The sequence below is a fragment of the Microchirus variegatus genome (genome assembly GCF_963457635.1).
Source record: "Microchirus variegatus genome assembly, chromosome: 21".
Taxonomy (NCBI): domain Eukaryota; kingdom Metazoa; phylum Chordata; class Actinopteri; order Pleuronectiformes; family Soleidae; genus Microchirus; species Microchirus variegatus.
Window position 1 is genome coordinate 18,138,018 of NC_139822.1, and position 15,030 is coordinate 18,153,047.

The 15,030-nt window shown below is 43.7% G+C and overlaps 1 protein-coding gene across 1 annotated transcript in view; it reads left to right on the top strand.

Moving 5' to 3' along the window:
- lrig1 (leucine-rich repeats and immunoglobulin-like domains 1) overlaps positions 1–15,030 on the top strand; it is a 60,182-nt gene that overhangs the window by 31,655 nt on the left and 13,497 nt on the right. Inside the window, exons 6-11 of the mRNA XM_083907495.1 lie at positions 487–630; positions 2,954–3,097; positions 6,368–6,511; positions 11,467–11,547; positions 14,121–14,192; positions 14,861–14,932. Of these exons, the coding sequence (XP_083763621.1) occupies positions 487–630; positions 2,954–3,097; positions 6,368–6,511; positions 11,467–11,547; positions 14,121–14,192; positions 14,861–14,932 (657 nt within the window). The remainder of the gene's footprint in view (positions 1–486; positions 631–2,953; positions 3,098–6,367; positions 6,512–11,466; positions 11,548–14,120; positions 14,193–14,860; positions 14,933–15,030) is intronic.

Consider the following 15,030-nt stretch of genomic DNA (forward strand, 5'->3'; position numbering starts at 1 on the left):
ACAAAACCAGAAGCACTTGGTTAGATAGTTGATAAAATCATCAGCACAAGTTATATCAACTTATATTGGTTGATTCACACGGTTGTGATGCACAAAAAAAACCTGGTGTGGAGCCACATCGTGAGTCCATTACCCTCCGTATAAAAGTTAATTCCATGTTTTCTTTGTGGCTTTAGCTCTGTGTGTGTGTGTGTGTGTGTGTGTGTGTGTGTGCTGCAGGTGAACACAGCTGGCTCTCTGCCACAGGTGGAAAGGACACGGCTGTGGAATGCGTGTTTAAAGCCGGGGGTTTGTTAAAGGCAATGTGCTCCAACTGAAGCGTGCAGTGCTACATGATGGATGGTCGTGTACAGTAGAGCAAAGGCGAAGCATTCCAAAAAGACAAGAAAAGAAAAGAAGTTAGAGGGAGGGAGTGAGTGAATGCGGGGCTCGTTTCCTGAACTTATGTCTTAATTTATCTCGCATGTTTGTCTGTTTACCTTTCAGTGAGCTCAACAGGAACAGGATTCGCCAAGTGGAGGGTCTGACCTTCCAGGGTCTGTCCAGCCTGGAGGTCCTCAAGCTGCAGAGGAACAGCATCAGCAAACTGACCGACGGGGCCTTCTGGGACCTGGCCAAGATGAAAGTCCTGTAAGTCATTTAAAAACATTCAAAAACTCATCGTTTAAATAAACACGATGCATTTAGCACTCACGTTTAAGTGCTGCACAGAACCACAGGCGTCTGGATACCCTTCTGTGATGCGACCCTCCCCATTTACCCGGGCTTGGGACCGGCACTGGATGTTGACCCTCCAGTGGTTGGGTTATTAGCACCATACACAAAGGATATTAGAGCTGCAACTAACGATGATTTTCATGATTAATCGATGAATTGTTTGGTCCATAAAATGTCAGAAAATGTTAGAAAACGTTGATCAAACCAATGTCTTTGTTTTGTCCACAAACCAAAATGATTCAGTTTTAATTATTTCTTTGTTAAAAAATTCAGGAAACTTTTAGAAAAAAAAAAGTTAGGAAATGTATTTAATTTTTTTTTTGAAATTGAACATGTTTTTTTTGGAAATTTTGTTTTTGTTTTGTTTTTTTACTTTGAAAATTAACACTAAAAATTACGTTTTTGAAAAAATAACCCTTTCAGAAAAAAACTTTTAGAAAAAAAAAATTGATTTTTTTTTTTGAAAATAAATAAATAAATACATTTTTTGAAAAAAATAAATACATTTTTTTGAAAAAAAAAAAAAAAAAATTTGAAAAAAAAAAAAAAATGTTTGAAAAAAAATAAAAGTTTTTTTTGAAAAAAAATAAAAGTTTTTTTTGAAAAAAAATAAAATAATTTTTTTGAAAAAAAAAATAATTTTATTTTTTTTGAAAGAAAAAAAATAATTTTTTTGAAAAAAAAAAAAATATTTTTTTTGAAAGAAAAAAAATATATTTTTTAAATTGATTCAGCTCTAAACACAGTGCATTTAATACTCACGTTTAAGTGCTGTACAGAACCAGGGTTTCACCACCACATCTTTTCCGGCTTTTGTCACAATGGTGGATCATCTGCCTATTTCTTATGCTGGATGCTCTTCCTGATGCGACCCTCCCCATTTACCCGGGCTTGGGACCGGCACTGGATGTTGACCCTCCAGTGGCTGGGTTAATAGCACCATATGCAAACTATATACAACACAAGAAACACCCCCCAAAAAACGAGAGTCCAACAGTTGGGTTTTAGATCTTGAGAGTCTGCACATCTGATGAACCAGGGAAGGTCTTTTCCACCTCTGGTCTTCAGTTTAAGTCTGGGAACTATGTAGGAAACGATCCATGTGATGGATTTCTCAGCCGTCACGGTATCTTTTTACCGCCTGATTTATCGAGTTTGGTTACAGCGTGTCGCTCGGAGCAAACGCACTTAACTTAACTCGCAGGCTGATCGCGTTTGTACCAGTCAGAGGTCGGGAAAACAAGGAGCTCTTTTGTGTGTTTGTGTGTGTGTGTTTTACTGGAAGTCGCTCACAATCTCAAGCCATCACAATCTTTTACACATTACTCCCCATTACGCGCAGAATAACACAGTAATTGTCGCAAATTGTGCCGCGAAAACCTTTCAAACGCTGCTGCAGACGACTATAATAAGATTTAACTGGACTTTCGGTATTTTGTTTTGCCTGTGTGGGGTTTGCAGCGCTTTAGCGTTAGGCTCTACTAAATTCAGGATTAAGTCGAGGTTAAGTCAGGCAGGATTGGGTCAGAATATGGATTTGGCGATTTGTGGTCGTCCTTCGCCGTGGAATGCGATAATCGATACTCGTCGATGTGCTCGTCTCTGCGAGTTTACAGCAGGATAGCGGTGGAGAAAGCTACGCTAAGCGATGCTACATCCACGTTCTATACGTAGACTTTATGACCTTTCTTCTCCATGTTGTGAATACATGGGGAAATCCTGCACTTTTAACTTTTCACATTAACGTTTAGTTTTCTTTAGCTAGGCTAATATAGCGACGTATCGATATATGATTGTTGATTAGCACAGAATCGTTGTATCATGGACCACAAACTGCTACCTAGTTTGCAGCTAATTGCGACAACGACGAGCTGTAACTCGTACGGTGGACCCTGAAGAGATTGAGGCGGAGCTCGCGTTCAGCTCCTAGCGCCGCACAATCGACGGAGCTAGCTAGTTCGCTATGTGAAGAACGGTACTGGGAATAAATATACGTGTCATCGTACTCATCTGAAGCGTGGACTCTGTTTCTAGGAACACTTTTGCCGACGACAACGAGCCATTATTGTGTTTTTCTTTCATTCTGCCGACAGCTAGCGAGGTTACGCTATAGCCATAAACCCAACAATCTCTACGTAATTGCTAGTAAAAGTGGTGCAACTGATCCCCGGCAAACTACTGTGACAACATCCCTTGATTCTCACCATACTAACGCCTGTATTCTCATCTCCCACAGTCACCTGGACTACAACAGTCTGAGCGAGGTGAACAGCGGCTCTCTGTACGGCCTGACCTCGCTGCAGCAGCTCTTCCTCAGCAACAACTCCATCGCCCGCATCAACCCGGACGGATGGAAGTTCTGTCAGAAGCTGAGGGAACTGTGAGTAGCAGCATCTTTGTTTTTGTGTGTAAGAAAACCCCTCAGACACACACACACTTCTGGTGCTTCTTCTGGTTAGAACTGGAATGATTATTTGTTTATTATTGAGGAGATTTGTGGGGAATCAAAGTCGCAGCGATTTTGATTGTTTTAAATCACGTTTCTGTTCAAAATTCAATTTTTTTAAGCATTACCATGTGACACACTATCAAAAAAAGCAAAATTCTAATGCAAGGTCAAGAACTTAAAGATATTTTATATATATAATATTGTCTCCAATATGTATTACTGTATAACAAAGCGAAATAAAGATAAATAAAAATCAGAATTCTGAGACAAAAGTCATAATTCTGAGATTAATCTCATGATTTTGAGAAAAAAAATATTACTCAGAATGTTAAATAAAATCAGAATTCTGAAGCAAAAGTAAGAATTCTGAGATTAATCTCATGATTTTAAAAATAAAAATAGTCAGAATTTTAAATAAAATCAGAATTCTGAGTTTAAAGTCAGAATTCTGTGATTCAAGTCAGAATAAAAAACCAAACAAAAAAAACATCTGAATTCTGAGATTATAAAGTAAGAGATTTTCTCACAATTCTGATTATTTTCTCAAAATTCTGGGATTAAATTCAGAATTCTTCCTTTTCCCTCAGAATCCTGACTTTAATCTCTGAATTCTGGCTCTTATCCTCCCCAGTTCAAGCTACGTTGTCAGTTTTCCTCCACAACATGAGCCGTGAGCAACCCTAAAGCAACAAAACAGTGACTTTCTTTCAATAATTAACCAATAAAAATTACAATTTAATACATTAAATTAAATTACGTCACAATTTGTAACAATTGCAACCTTTGACAATTTGAAAACGCTGATTATTTTCACGTCATTTGTAGTCGATCACGTGTCGTCTCTCGAAAACTGCGTAGCCTGAGAACCCAACACTCAGCCCATATCAACCGTCTTACCTTCCTCAGGGTTAAACGACATTGTGTTTTTAACACTCAATACGCCGCTCTATTCTCAACATAAGCCTGTTTATCCCATAATTAGAGCCGGGCTCAGCAGCACTCAAACCCTCGACAAGAGTTTTTGTAGTCGGTTTTGAAGCGCGGTGGTGGCGGGGGTGGCGGGGGGGGAAAGGTGGGGGTGTTGGCAAACGGGCGTGTAATCCTCTTCCAGTTGTGTTGTGGCAATTACAGCGAGGGATCGCCTTCTCCGCCCCGGCCTTTGTGGACTAAACGAGGAGTTATTATCCGAGAGTCTTTCCTGCTCTGTTGACACGGCGGCCGTATCTCGCTCCTGTAAAGTGCTGAGCTCAGCTGAGGCGTTGCTAACTGCGTGCGCGACGCAGGTTTAGCCTCCAGATAGCAGCGCGCTACTACGGCGGAGGCGACAGTGGTGGCGACAGTGGCGGCGGCGGCGGCGCCTGTGTTTGTGTAACCGTCACAGGCGACAGAAGACGTCCGCGTCGGCGCCGCTTCCTGTGCGCGGGTATCGAGAACCTCCGCGCTAGCGAGTTATATGACTTTATTATGTGGAGTTATGATAAAGCGCCGCGGTTGATTCGAGAGAGAGTGACGGGCGTTTACGAGAAGCCTGTTATTAACGTTTGTACAGGGGGAGAATCTGTGCACACACGAGCGCTCAAGCAGAGCACGATACTGATACTGCCTTTGACCACGCTTTAAAACAACGTGAACAACAAATTAGCTGCATTTTCACAACCGCTTAAGCCAAGATTTATACATAAAATGACATTTTAACCAATTTGCCGAACCAATCTCTATCAAAATGATGCAAATATAGCTCAAATTTGCTGGATTGTCACGTTTTATTGTCCCCACATAGAAAGAAAGATGCCTTCTATTATGGAATAATTCACTTTGATATGACTCCATAAAATACCAATCATTGCAGTCAGTAGAGTCTCAGCTGCCGAGCAACCACGGGTTGCCAGTTACGTCTGAGCTGTAATGGCGGTATTTTAAATTTGAGTGCAGTAACCGTTTTTGGCCACATTCTTAGATATGGCGCCTTTTAATGTAGGTCTAAATTTCCAAATGATAAGAACTAGGGCTGCAATTGACGCGTTATTGTCATGAATTCTCACGTTTAGTGCATAAAATGCAAGAAAATATTAAAAGAGGAGATTAAAATAAATGTTTTCAAACCTCAGTTTTCAGAAAATCCCATTTCAGAAGCTGAAAAAAAATCAAGAAAAATTGATTAATCAGTGATCAAAACAGACGATACAGTGATGTAGTTGATCTATAACAATCCTGTATGTCTATTTTTACCCTATTGAAATGCAAGGAATTATTATTTTTATTTTTTTTTCCACCAAATGAATCGCATTTTTGAGGCCTTCCCCAAAACTCACAGATTTTTGCGACCGCGTCAGGCCTGGTTAAAAATTTAAATCGGGTTTAACGTACATGAACGAAACTTGGTACACGCGTTCGTGAGGTTGTGCTGTAAATAAAAGTCGATGACGAGTGTCCTGTGAATCCTACAGGAAGGCCGCCATTTTGGATTGAGCGCGAAAACGGAGGCGTTTTTTTGGCGAATTTTCACCAATGCTACGAAATCTATCTAGTTTCATTTTATGACAGAAAATAATGCTCTGGCCCACCTTTCGTTGCCAAAAAAACAACATTTCTGACAGTGTAAATATATAAAGTGAAATCTGTCCGACACGCCTGTTTAAAATCAAAATAAGAGAATATTTCACAGACGTCCATTTCATAGCTTCAGCCAAATCATTTTCAACAGCAAATGATTGAAAAGATACATTTTTTAAGTGCCTGTCGTAGACTTTCCTTCAATCCAGATTCCCTAAAACAAGTGGAATTTACAAACATCGGTGATATTTTGAGGGCTGCAGAAAACCAAGAGTGACATTATATTCCCCCCGGGGTTTTACCACACGCTCATGTAGGCCTGTAAACGCTGGTGTTCAGACCGTGAATTTCTTTCTTTTTCTTCCCTGTCAAAAACTTTTTTTTTTTTTTTTTTTCAGTCGAGCTCAAATTTCTGCAAAAGCACAATGGAAAAACACACACACACACACACAACAGGGTGGCAAACAGACATCGAAATCAGCCATGAAATGGAATTATAATGATGTCGCGAGTCTGCCTCGCTCTTCTGCCAACTCCTTCCAGACCACACACACACACACACACACTCACGCTCGCTCTCTCTCCTTCTCTGCTCTGTTTTCATTCCCTGAGTCTCATGCTCTTGTTTCTCTCTCTCTCTCTCTGCAGTAATCTGTCGTACAATAATCTGACCCGTCTGGATGAAGGCAGCCTGGCCGTGCTGGGCGACCTCCACACCCTGCGTCTGGGCCACAACTCCATCAGCCACGTCGCAGAGGGAGCCTTCAGAGGCCTGAAGGCCGTACGCGTCCTGTAAGTTCACCCCCAAAATAATCCCCACCCCCCCACCACCACCCTCAAATAATCCAACTCATTATGGGTTAGCACCTGCGGATGATGATGATGATGATGTGCCACTCGGGAGCTGTGAAAGCCGAGATTGTTAAAATTGGTTTTTGCCCCGTGTGATATTTGATATTTCGGCTCGAGTTGACTCAAGTGAGCCGGGGTTTGTTTACTTTCCATGCCAGGTTTTTTTTTTTTTTTTTTTTTTTAATAATCTCATTTGCCTTTATGGCTATGGGATATGAATCTCATAAGCTGACAGATCACTTCATATCCAGATAATGAAGCGTGATTAACGTCTCATTCCTGACTTTCTCTTGTCCCAACAGGCATTTTTGCCTTTGCGTAGTCTTGTGCTCTCTCGTCCTTTTACTGTGACATCATGACTGCGTCGAGGTAGACTTTTTTTTAATCCGTTTATTATCAGAGAGTTCATAGAGCAGCCGGTGGCAAAAAAAAAAGCGGAAAGTGAATTTTGTTACACGAAGGTTGCTGGTTTGAGTCCCCTCTAAGACAAAGGCTGACCCAATCCATACCACTCTTAGAAATAAGGGTTCGAAAAAAGGGTCCTTCTACAAGGGCTGAGGTTCTACCTGGAACCATTTGCTTCTGCAAAAACCAAGAATCAAGTTGTTCTTGGTAACACTAATGGTTCCAGTAAGAACCATTTTGATCCAGAGAATAAAGGGTTTTAACAGGGTTCTTGGTGGAACCCTCCAAAGCACCTCCTAGCACTTTTATTTCTATATATAAGAGTGTATTACCCAAGCCCGAATAAATGGAAGGGCTTGGGATAAATGTTGATAAGTCACTAAAATTTCGGCATCAACCATCGGTTACCTCGCAGTCACCAAACAGACGTACACTAGCCTACTCTATACTATTGTTAATGTGGTAAACGACTATGCTAGCTGCAAACGTCTGTTTTTTAATGGAATATGCACATAGGTGTATGCACTGTAAAAAAGAAAACTTCAGAAATTTCAAGGCAACTTGCTGCAATCAATTTGCGAGTTTAAAAAAATTATTTTATTTTTTTGTTGGGCTGTAAACTAAAAAATGTATTGCATCAAGTTGCCTTGAAATTTTTTGAGTTTTCTCAATTTTTTTTATTTTTTTTTACAGTGTATAGGCCCATTTCCAGTGTTCTAATGGTACATTGTGTTTGCTAATGGCGTTAAAAGGCTATTGGATGATTAGAAAACCCTTGCGCAATGATGTTAGCACAGCTGAAAACAGTTTTTGCTGCTTCTTTGACGAAAAATAGTCAATGTCAATGACTGTTTTGATGAATAAAAGTCTGACTTTTAATGGAAAACACCAGAAAAATGGTATAGGTGAGCCCAAAATTTTGAACGGTATTGTAGATTCTACGGTAGAATGAGGTTGACAGAAAACATGTCAACAAACGTGCTTGTTGTTGTAGTTTTTCTACGATAGACTTTCGCCATTTCACTTAAAATGGAAGCAACGGCCGAATCGAAAAAACACAGATGCTCGTCTGTTGTGGTCGCCATGTTGGATGTTTACAAAAGAGCTGCAAGATGTCACTGGTTTGTCGCCGCAGTGTAAAGTCCGCCTCTTTTTCGTTTCTCGACTGGCTTCGCTCAGGCTTCGTTATCGTCCCAGATTTCTTTCAAAAATCTGCGTGTGGGATGTTTCGAGTCTGTCGTGGAGGTCCGTCGATAATAACAATAATGGTTTTCATACCCCGAAAAAAGCAGCTCCTCTGTTCACGTCTGAGTCCATGTTCATCCGTTTTCTATGTTGTTAACTCGCTGCATGTGTGGAAACGAGAAGAAGAAGAAGAAGACGATCAGTGTTTTTCACGGTCACATGTTTATCATAACTGAAGCAGGCCTGTTTGTGTTCACGTCAGCTCTGCTCTTTTATCTGCGCTCAGTGCTCATGCATCACTACGGCCTCAGACTCTGCAGCAACTTAGTCTTATTTTCCACCTCTTTTCCACCTCTTTGGTCTGGTTTTGTTTGAGGTTTTCTCTGTTTTGACTTGGCCACTGGTTCCCAACAAACTTGGCCGTAAGAGTCTTTCTGTGTCGGGGGGGGGGGGGGGGGGGGAAGATCCTGCTTTTTAGAATGGCCGCGAATAAAGACGAGACAAGAGGTTTTTGTTTTGTTTTTGTTTTTCTGCTCTGGTTCACCTTTTGCACAATCAGCCCAGAGAAAGAGAGAGGGAGGAGGAGGAGGAGGAGGAGGAGGAGGGAATGAAAGGGAGGAAGGCAGGGGGATAAATCCAGGAGAAAACATGGGGGTCTTGGTTCCCAACCAAAGTCCTTTTTGGCTGTACCTCCTCCTCCTCCTCCTCCTCCTCCTCCTCCTTGTGAGCGAGCCAGCGAGCAGAGAAGTGCCAGTGCTAGCTTGAAAATCTCAAAGCGAGGTGACAAGCCAAGGCACATAGAGTCTCTCTGTGTTGGCACTTGTTTCTGCAGAGAGTGTTCGGACAAGAGGCTGAACCGTATCTCTGCTCCGTTCCTCGCGGTTTCCGTCTCGTCTGAAGTCGTTGTTTATATTTTGCCGTCGGCGCTCACTTAGCGCCCAATATCTTTTTTTCCGCCGATACCCTAAGCGTCTCCTGTCATCTCCCGCGCGCGGTCGCTATCTGTGCCGCGATTGTGTTGCGGCACAGATAGCGCTCTCCTTTTTCTTTGAGGCAGGTCTAATCTAATCTAATCAGCGTTTGGGAGGACGGGTCCTGAAAAGGAGCCGGGGGAAGCTTTAATTGGGTCGGCCCGCTGGACCGCGCTGGCATGGGGCTGGAGCCTGCACCGGGGTGTGAAAGCTCCAAACAAGCCATGCTGCCCTCTTAATTCGGCCATGGCGTTGAAGAAGGGGGGGGGTGTGGTGCCCGATCTCCTCCTCCTCCACGGCCCCCACCACTGGCTTTGCTTTAACAAGGCAGCAGCCATTCACATCCAGCCAGCCAGAAAGAGTAGGAAATTGGCAGCCGCAGTGCAGTCGGACTAAGACACCGGCCAATAGAGACTGAATAGAAGCAAAAAAGGGGGGGAGGATGTGGGCGAGGATGGGGGGGGGGGGGGTGTTAGAGATGCTTGGGAAGCAAAGGGAGGAGGTGGAGCGGAGGCTGCTATTGTGGAGGTGGTCAAAGGTGTGGCTGACCATTAACCTCAAAGGCCTTTCTCAGATTTGAAAGTCTTTAATGGTTGAATAGGACGACTCTGTTGTTTTTCTTTTCAATTATCAGCCAAAGGGGGGGGGGCTCCAATGGGGGGGGGGGGGGACAAAGACCCTTCAACAAGTGTTAGAGAAGCCCCTGTATCCGTTTTACCTGTATTTGAATCCATTCCGTCTTTGCTTGACCACAACTCCTGTTCCGCCGAAGGAATCGCAATTTTTAAACGCACATAAAAACAATTCCCTAATGAAACTGGTTTAGTGAGTGGGCGTGGCTTGTGATTGGCCAATAATTGACCTAAAAAAATGCGTCGTAGATTACAGATGGTGAATATCGCGAGTTATCGCAGAACTGACCGTTAACCTCAAAGGCCTTTCTCAAATTTGAAAGTTAATGGCAGAAAAGGAGGACTTTTCTTTTCAATTATCATCCAAAGTGGGGTGGGGGGGGGGACCCTTGAATTGTTAGTGAAGCCCCTGTATCTCCGTTACCTGTATTTGAATCCATTGCTTGACCACAACTCCTGATCCGACCAAAGATTCGCAATTTTAAAACGTGCATGAAAACAATTCCCAAGAAATTAAGCTGGTTTGGTGAGTGGGTGTGGCTAGCGATTGGCCAATAACTGACCTAAAAAAAACACGTCGTAGATTACGGATGGTGAATATCGCGAGTTATCGTAAACTATTGGACTGCTAGAGAAGCCCCTGTATCTCTGTTGCCTGTATTTGAATCCATTGCTTGACCGCAACTCCTGAACCGACGAAAGATTAGCAAGATTTTAAAACACGCAGTTCCCGAACGAAACTGGTTTAACGAGTGGGCGTGGCTAGCGATTGGCCAATGATTGACCTTAAAAAACACGTCGTAGATTACTGATGGTGAATACCACGAGGTATCGTAGAAAGGTTTTTGCCAATGGCGGAAAAATTGGTAACTCCACGCACTCTGCTGGTGTTATAGCACTGTGCGCTCCACAGCGCCCCCTAACAGCAGCTAAAATGAAAGTGGTTTCATCCGCACGCATGAAAATTGGCACAAACGTCTATTTCGGATAATCAGAGTCGTCGTCTGGCGCCTGTGTCAAAGTCGAGGACCCGTTCAGAGCCCATTTGTCGCTAACAAAAAACCAGGTTTTCTTCCTGCCACGTTTGCGTAAAACTGATACTGAAAATAAGACTTAATTTGGCGTAAGTGAACGTGGGACAGTCGCGTCATCGTTTTTCCAAACGTCCAAACTGAAACGCTGACCCAAGTTTTTGTTTCAAAACTCGAATGGAAACGGCCTCATTCTCGAGCAGACTCTGGATCTGGAGCAGCCTTTTTAAAGTCGCAGTCGTAGCCTTGGTGTTTGCCACCGCCGACCTAACAATTCCAAAGCGCGGCGACTCTCGCAACAGCATTGTGTTCGCGCCAATTCCTCCTCCTCCTCCTCCTCCTCCTCGGCAGCGTTGTCATGAATTATACATGCTGAGCTCAACACTCGTTCTCCACCCTTCTAAGGAAAGAATGCGCTTGGTTGGCAGAGCAGAGGGGGGGGGGGGGGGGGCTCCAAAGACCAGGTGCAGAGAGGGGAGGGGGGCGGATGATGATGATGATGATGATGATGATGATGATGATGATGGTAACCCGTGACTTCCAAACCAGCCTCTGCCAGAGGCCGTGAAATGCTTCAGCCCTGGCAGCCTCTCTCCTCCTCTCTCCTCCTTCCTCTTCCAGCTCTTCTTATCCCCCCTTCTCTTCTTTTTCTTTTCTCTCGTTCTCCACAGGGAGTTGGACCATAACGACATCTCGGGCACAATAGAGGACACCAACGGGGCCTTCTCTGGACTGGACAGCCTCAACAAGCTGTGAGTGGCTTTCTTTCACCTCCTCTGTCGCTGATTCTCAGATCCTTTTAACTCCCAAAATCCCAAATCTTGCGGCCAAATCCTCACTCACTCGCTCACTCGCTCTTCATCGCCAACATACTGTAAGAGCGAAAGGGTTTGAGATACGTGTCCTTCTCAAGACCTCACTTTTCGCTTGGTGTAGGACGACACACAGGGCCCCCTCTTCGAAATAGGGGTTCCAAAAGGGTCCTTCTACAAGGGCCGAGGTTCTACCTGGAACCATTTGCTCCTGAAAAACCAAGAATCGAGGGTTCTTGGTAACACTGATGTAGAGCTGCAACTAACGAATGTTTTCGCAATCGATTAATCTGTCGATTATTTTCTCGATTAATCGATGAATCCTTTGGTTCATAAAATGTCATAAAATATTAAAAAAACGTTGATCAGTGTTTGTCAAAGCTGGAAATAAAGCTAGACGATGTTCTCTAAAGTCTCGTTTTGTCCACAAACCAAAATGATTCAGTTTTAATTTCTTTGTCATTATGGAGCAAAGAAACCAAGAAAACATTCACATTTAAGAAGCTAAAACAATCAGAAATCTTGTTTTAATCATGAAAAAAGCTTCAAAACCAATTCTCGATTATCAAAATAGTTGGCGATTAATTTAGTAATCGATTAATAATCGATTCATCGTTTCAGCTCTACACTAATGGTTCCAGTAAGAACCATTTTGATCCAGAGAACCCTTTAAAACCCCTTTCCTGAATAAAGGCTTTTAAAAGGGTTCTTGGTGGAACCCTCCAACCTGGAGCCAAAAAGGGTTCTCCTATGAGGACAAGCCGAAGAACCGTATATGGTTCTACTTAGCACTTTTATTTCTAAGAGTATACAAGGCTCATATTGAAGTAGTCCACTTCAGTCTTTCTTGTATTTTTAGTTTTTTATCACTAACTTTGTTCTGTTTTTGCAATCTGTCGGCTTAAACGTCTTTAAACAAGTTGATAAAAGTGCAAAAACCCGGGTGCGTTCAGCTGCAGCGTAAGAAGGACGATGTCCAGCCAAGATGGTTCCCAGTGTGAGCGCTGCAGCGAAAAAGAAAAGACCGGGAGAAAGGGCCTTTTCTTGGAGCTGGCAGGGGTTCGCGCTGCAATAGGCGGCTTACTTCTATTTTCTTTGCCGCGGCCGCGGTCGCTGCCTCTCATCCCCGCTTTCCCCAGTCCCTGTTGTTAGGAGCCGAGAGAGGGTGAAATTGAGGGCTGCATTCAGTCATCAAACATCAAACGGGGGCTCCTTTTTTACCCTTGCCCCACCACCCCCCTTTCCCCCCCTCTGACCCTGCCCCCCTTTTGTCAGGACGTTGGACGGAAGCTCCCGGCCCACGGCAATCTCCGCGCTGGCAGAGTGAACCATGGGAAGAAAAAGGGGGGGAACGAAGGGAGCTTATTAATGGATGAATCGTTTGGTCCATAAAATGTCGTTGAAAGGACGATGTTCTCCAACGTCTCGTTTTGTCCACAAACCAAAATCAAATTTAGCGATCGATAGTTCCCTCCCTGAAATGACTTCACACACAAGAAAACCCCTTTAACACGACTGTGTGTATATGCCAGGCCTGTAGGTGGCGCTGTAACGCAGCCACAGGAAGCAACACACCAATAAACAAGAGGAGAACAAGTAGTAGGAACCAAAACCCTGGTTCCTTGTGGTCAAAAAGCCGATAAGATAGAGCAAATAATCCACATATCTGTGCTGATTTTGTTTATTTTTTGTATTTTACTCGTCAATCAAAGCATAAAGAAAACCCCAAAACATGAATGAAAATGAGCTTTTTCTGATATTTATGATGATTTGATGAAGAGATTTTGAATTTACAGCCTCCAACATGGAGATGCCAAAATATATGGATGAAATTATACCGTTTCTACCCTTTTCTACTGTTAAAAAGTATAAATCCAGGCTTCTCGGGCTCTAACTAATTCCTTCTAAATTAGACGATCCAGTTGCCCCAAAGGGAAAAAGAAAAAGAAAAATGACGACAAGACAGAGGTTTGTCTGTGAGCGAACATGTGGATGAGCTTGAACACTGGGCTCTTCATTGTGAGCCGTCCAGCCGTGTCTCCTCTTCCTGTGCAGCTAACGCTACGGCAGGAGATGAACACTGAGGGGGGGGGGGGGGGGGGGGGACGAATGGTAGGGATTAGGACCCTGAACCAGAGAAGGAACTCACTTCTTGGCTCAAACCCAGGCTGGACATAAGGGGGGGGGGGGTCACAGACATGGACTGCACGTCCTGGTCGTTCTATTACAGTCTAATAAAGATAAAAGTGGTCTTTGAAGAGCAGCGCAGAGCTCCAGGTGACCCCCCCCCACCACCACCACCACCAGTACCTCAACCACCCTGCGTCCTGGCTAATCTCCACACAGTTCACATTACCAATACCTCAATCCCTGCTCAATCTTATCAGATTGAGCCATGCTAATTGTGCCTCTCTCTCTCTCTTCTCACCCTCACCAACCCCCCCCCCCCCACCACCACCCTCCTCCCCCTCTTCCTCCCTCCATTGACACCCTTCATGTTTGTGAAACGGCAGGACTCTGTTTGGAAACAAGATCAAGTCGGTGGCCAAGAAAGCCTTCTCCGGCCTGGAGACCCTGGAACACCTGTGAGTATCTCCCACAATGCTCGGCTGCTGGAGTGTGTGTGTGTGTGTTTGGGGGGAGGGGGGGAGGAAGGGAGGGGGGGGGGGGGGGGGTTGTTGCCAAAAGTAGCTGGCAGAGAGGAGGCTGCTAGCAATTTAATAGTGTCTTTGTAAAAGGAGAAGACGAAGCTTTTTTTTTTTTTGCGAGCGCCCAGCTGCTTCTTTCTCGTTAGCGTAGCACAACTTCAACTTTGGCCTTTTTCTTTCTTTTTTTTTCTTCTTCCTCCTCCTCTACCTTCACACACACTCACACACACACAGGAACAGAGTTCTTTAACATATGGCGAGCTCCGTCGAAGAAATGGAATTCCTGCAAGCTCTTTCGCAGGCCTTATTTCGTCGAGTCAGAGCTGCGACCGGCGATCATTTTCACGATTTTGATCCGTAAAAATGTTGATCAGAGTTCGTCAAACGTGGAAACGACGATGTTCTCGAACGTCTCGTTTTGTCCACAAACCAAAATTATTCAGTTTTTAATGATTTCTTTGTTTATTGGGCAAAGAAACAAAGAAAATATTCACATTTAAGAAGCAAAAACAATCAGAAATCTTGCCTTGAATTTTGTGATCCTCGCCTGTGTGTGTGTGTGTGTTTGTGTTGTCGACGCGTAACACGATATTGTGTCCCGACAGGAACCTGGGAGGGAACGCTATCCGTTCCATCCAGCCCGACGCGTTCAGTAAGATGAAGAACCTCAAATCCATGTGAGTTTTTCTGGCATCCGTTCGCACACCTTTTTTAATTTTTTTTTTATTTATATTTTATAACCCAGCGGTTCCAGACGCAGCAGTTTTGTGTGATG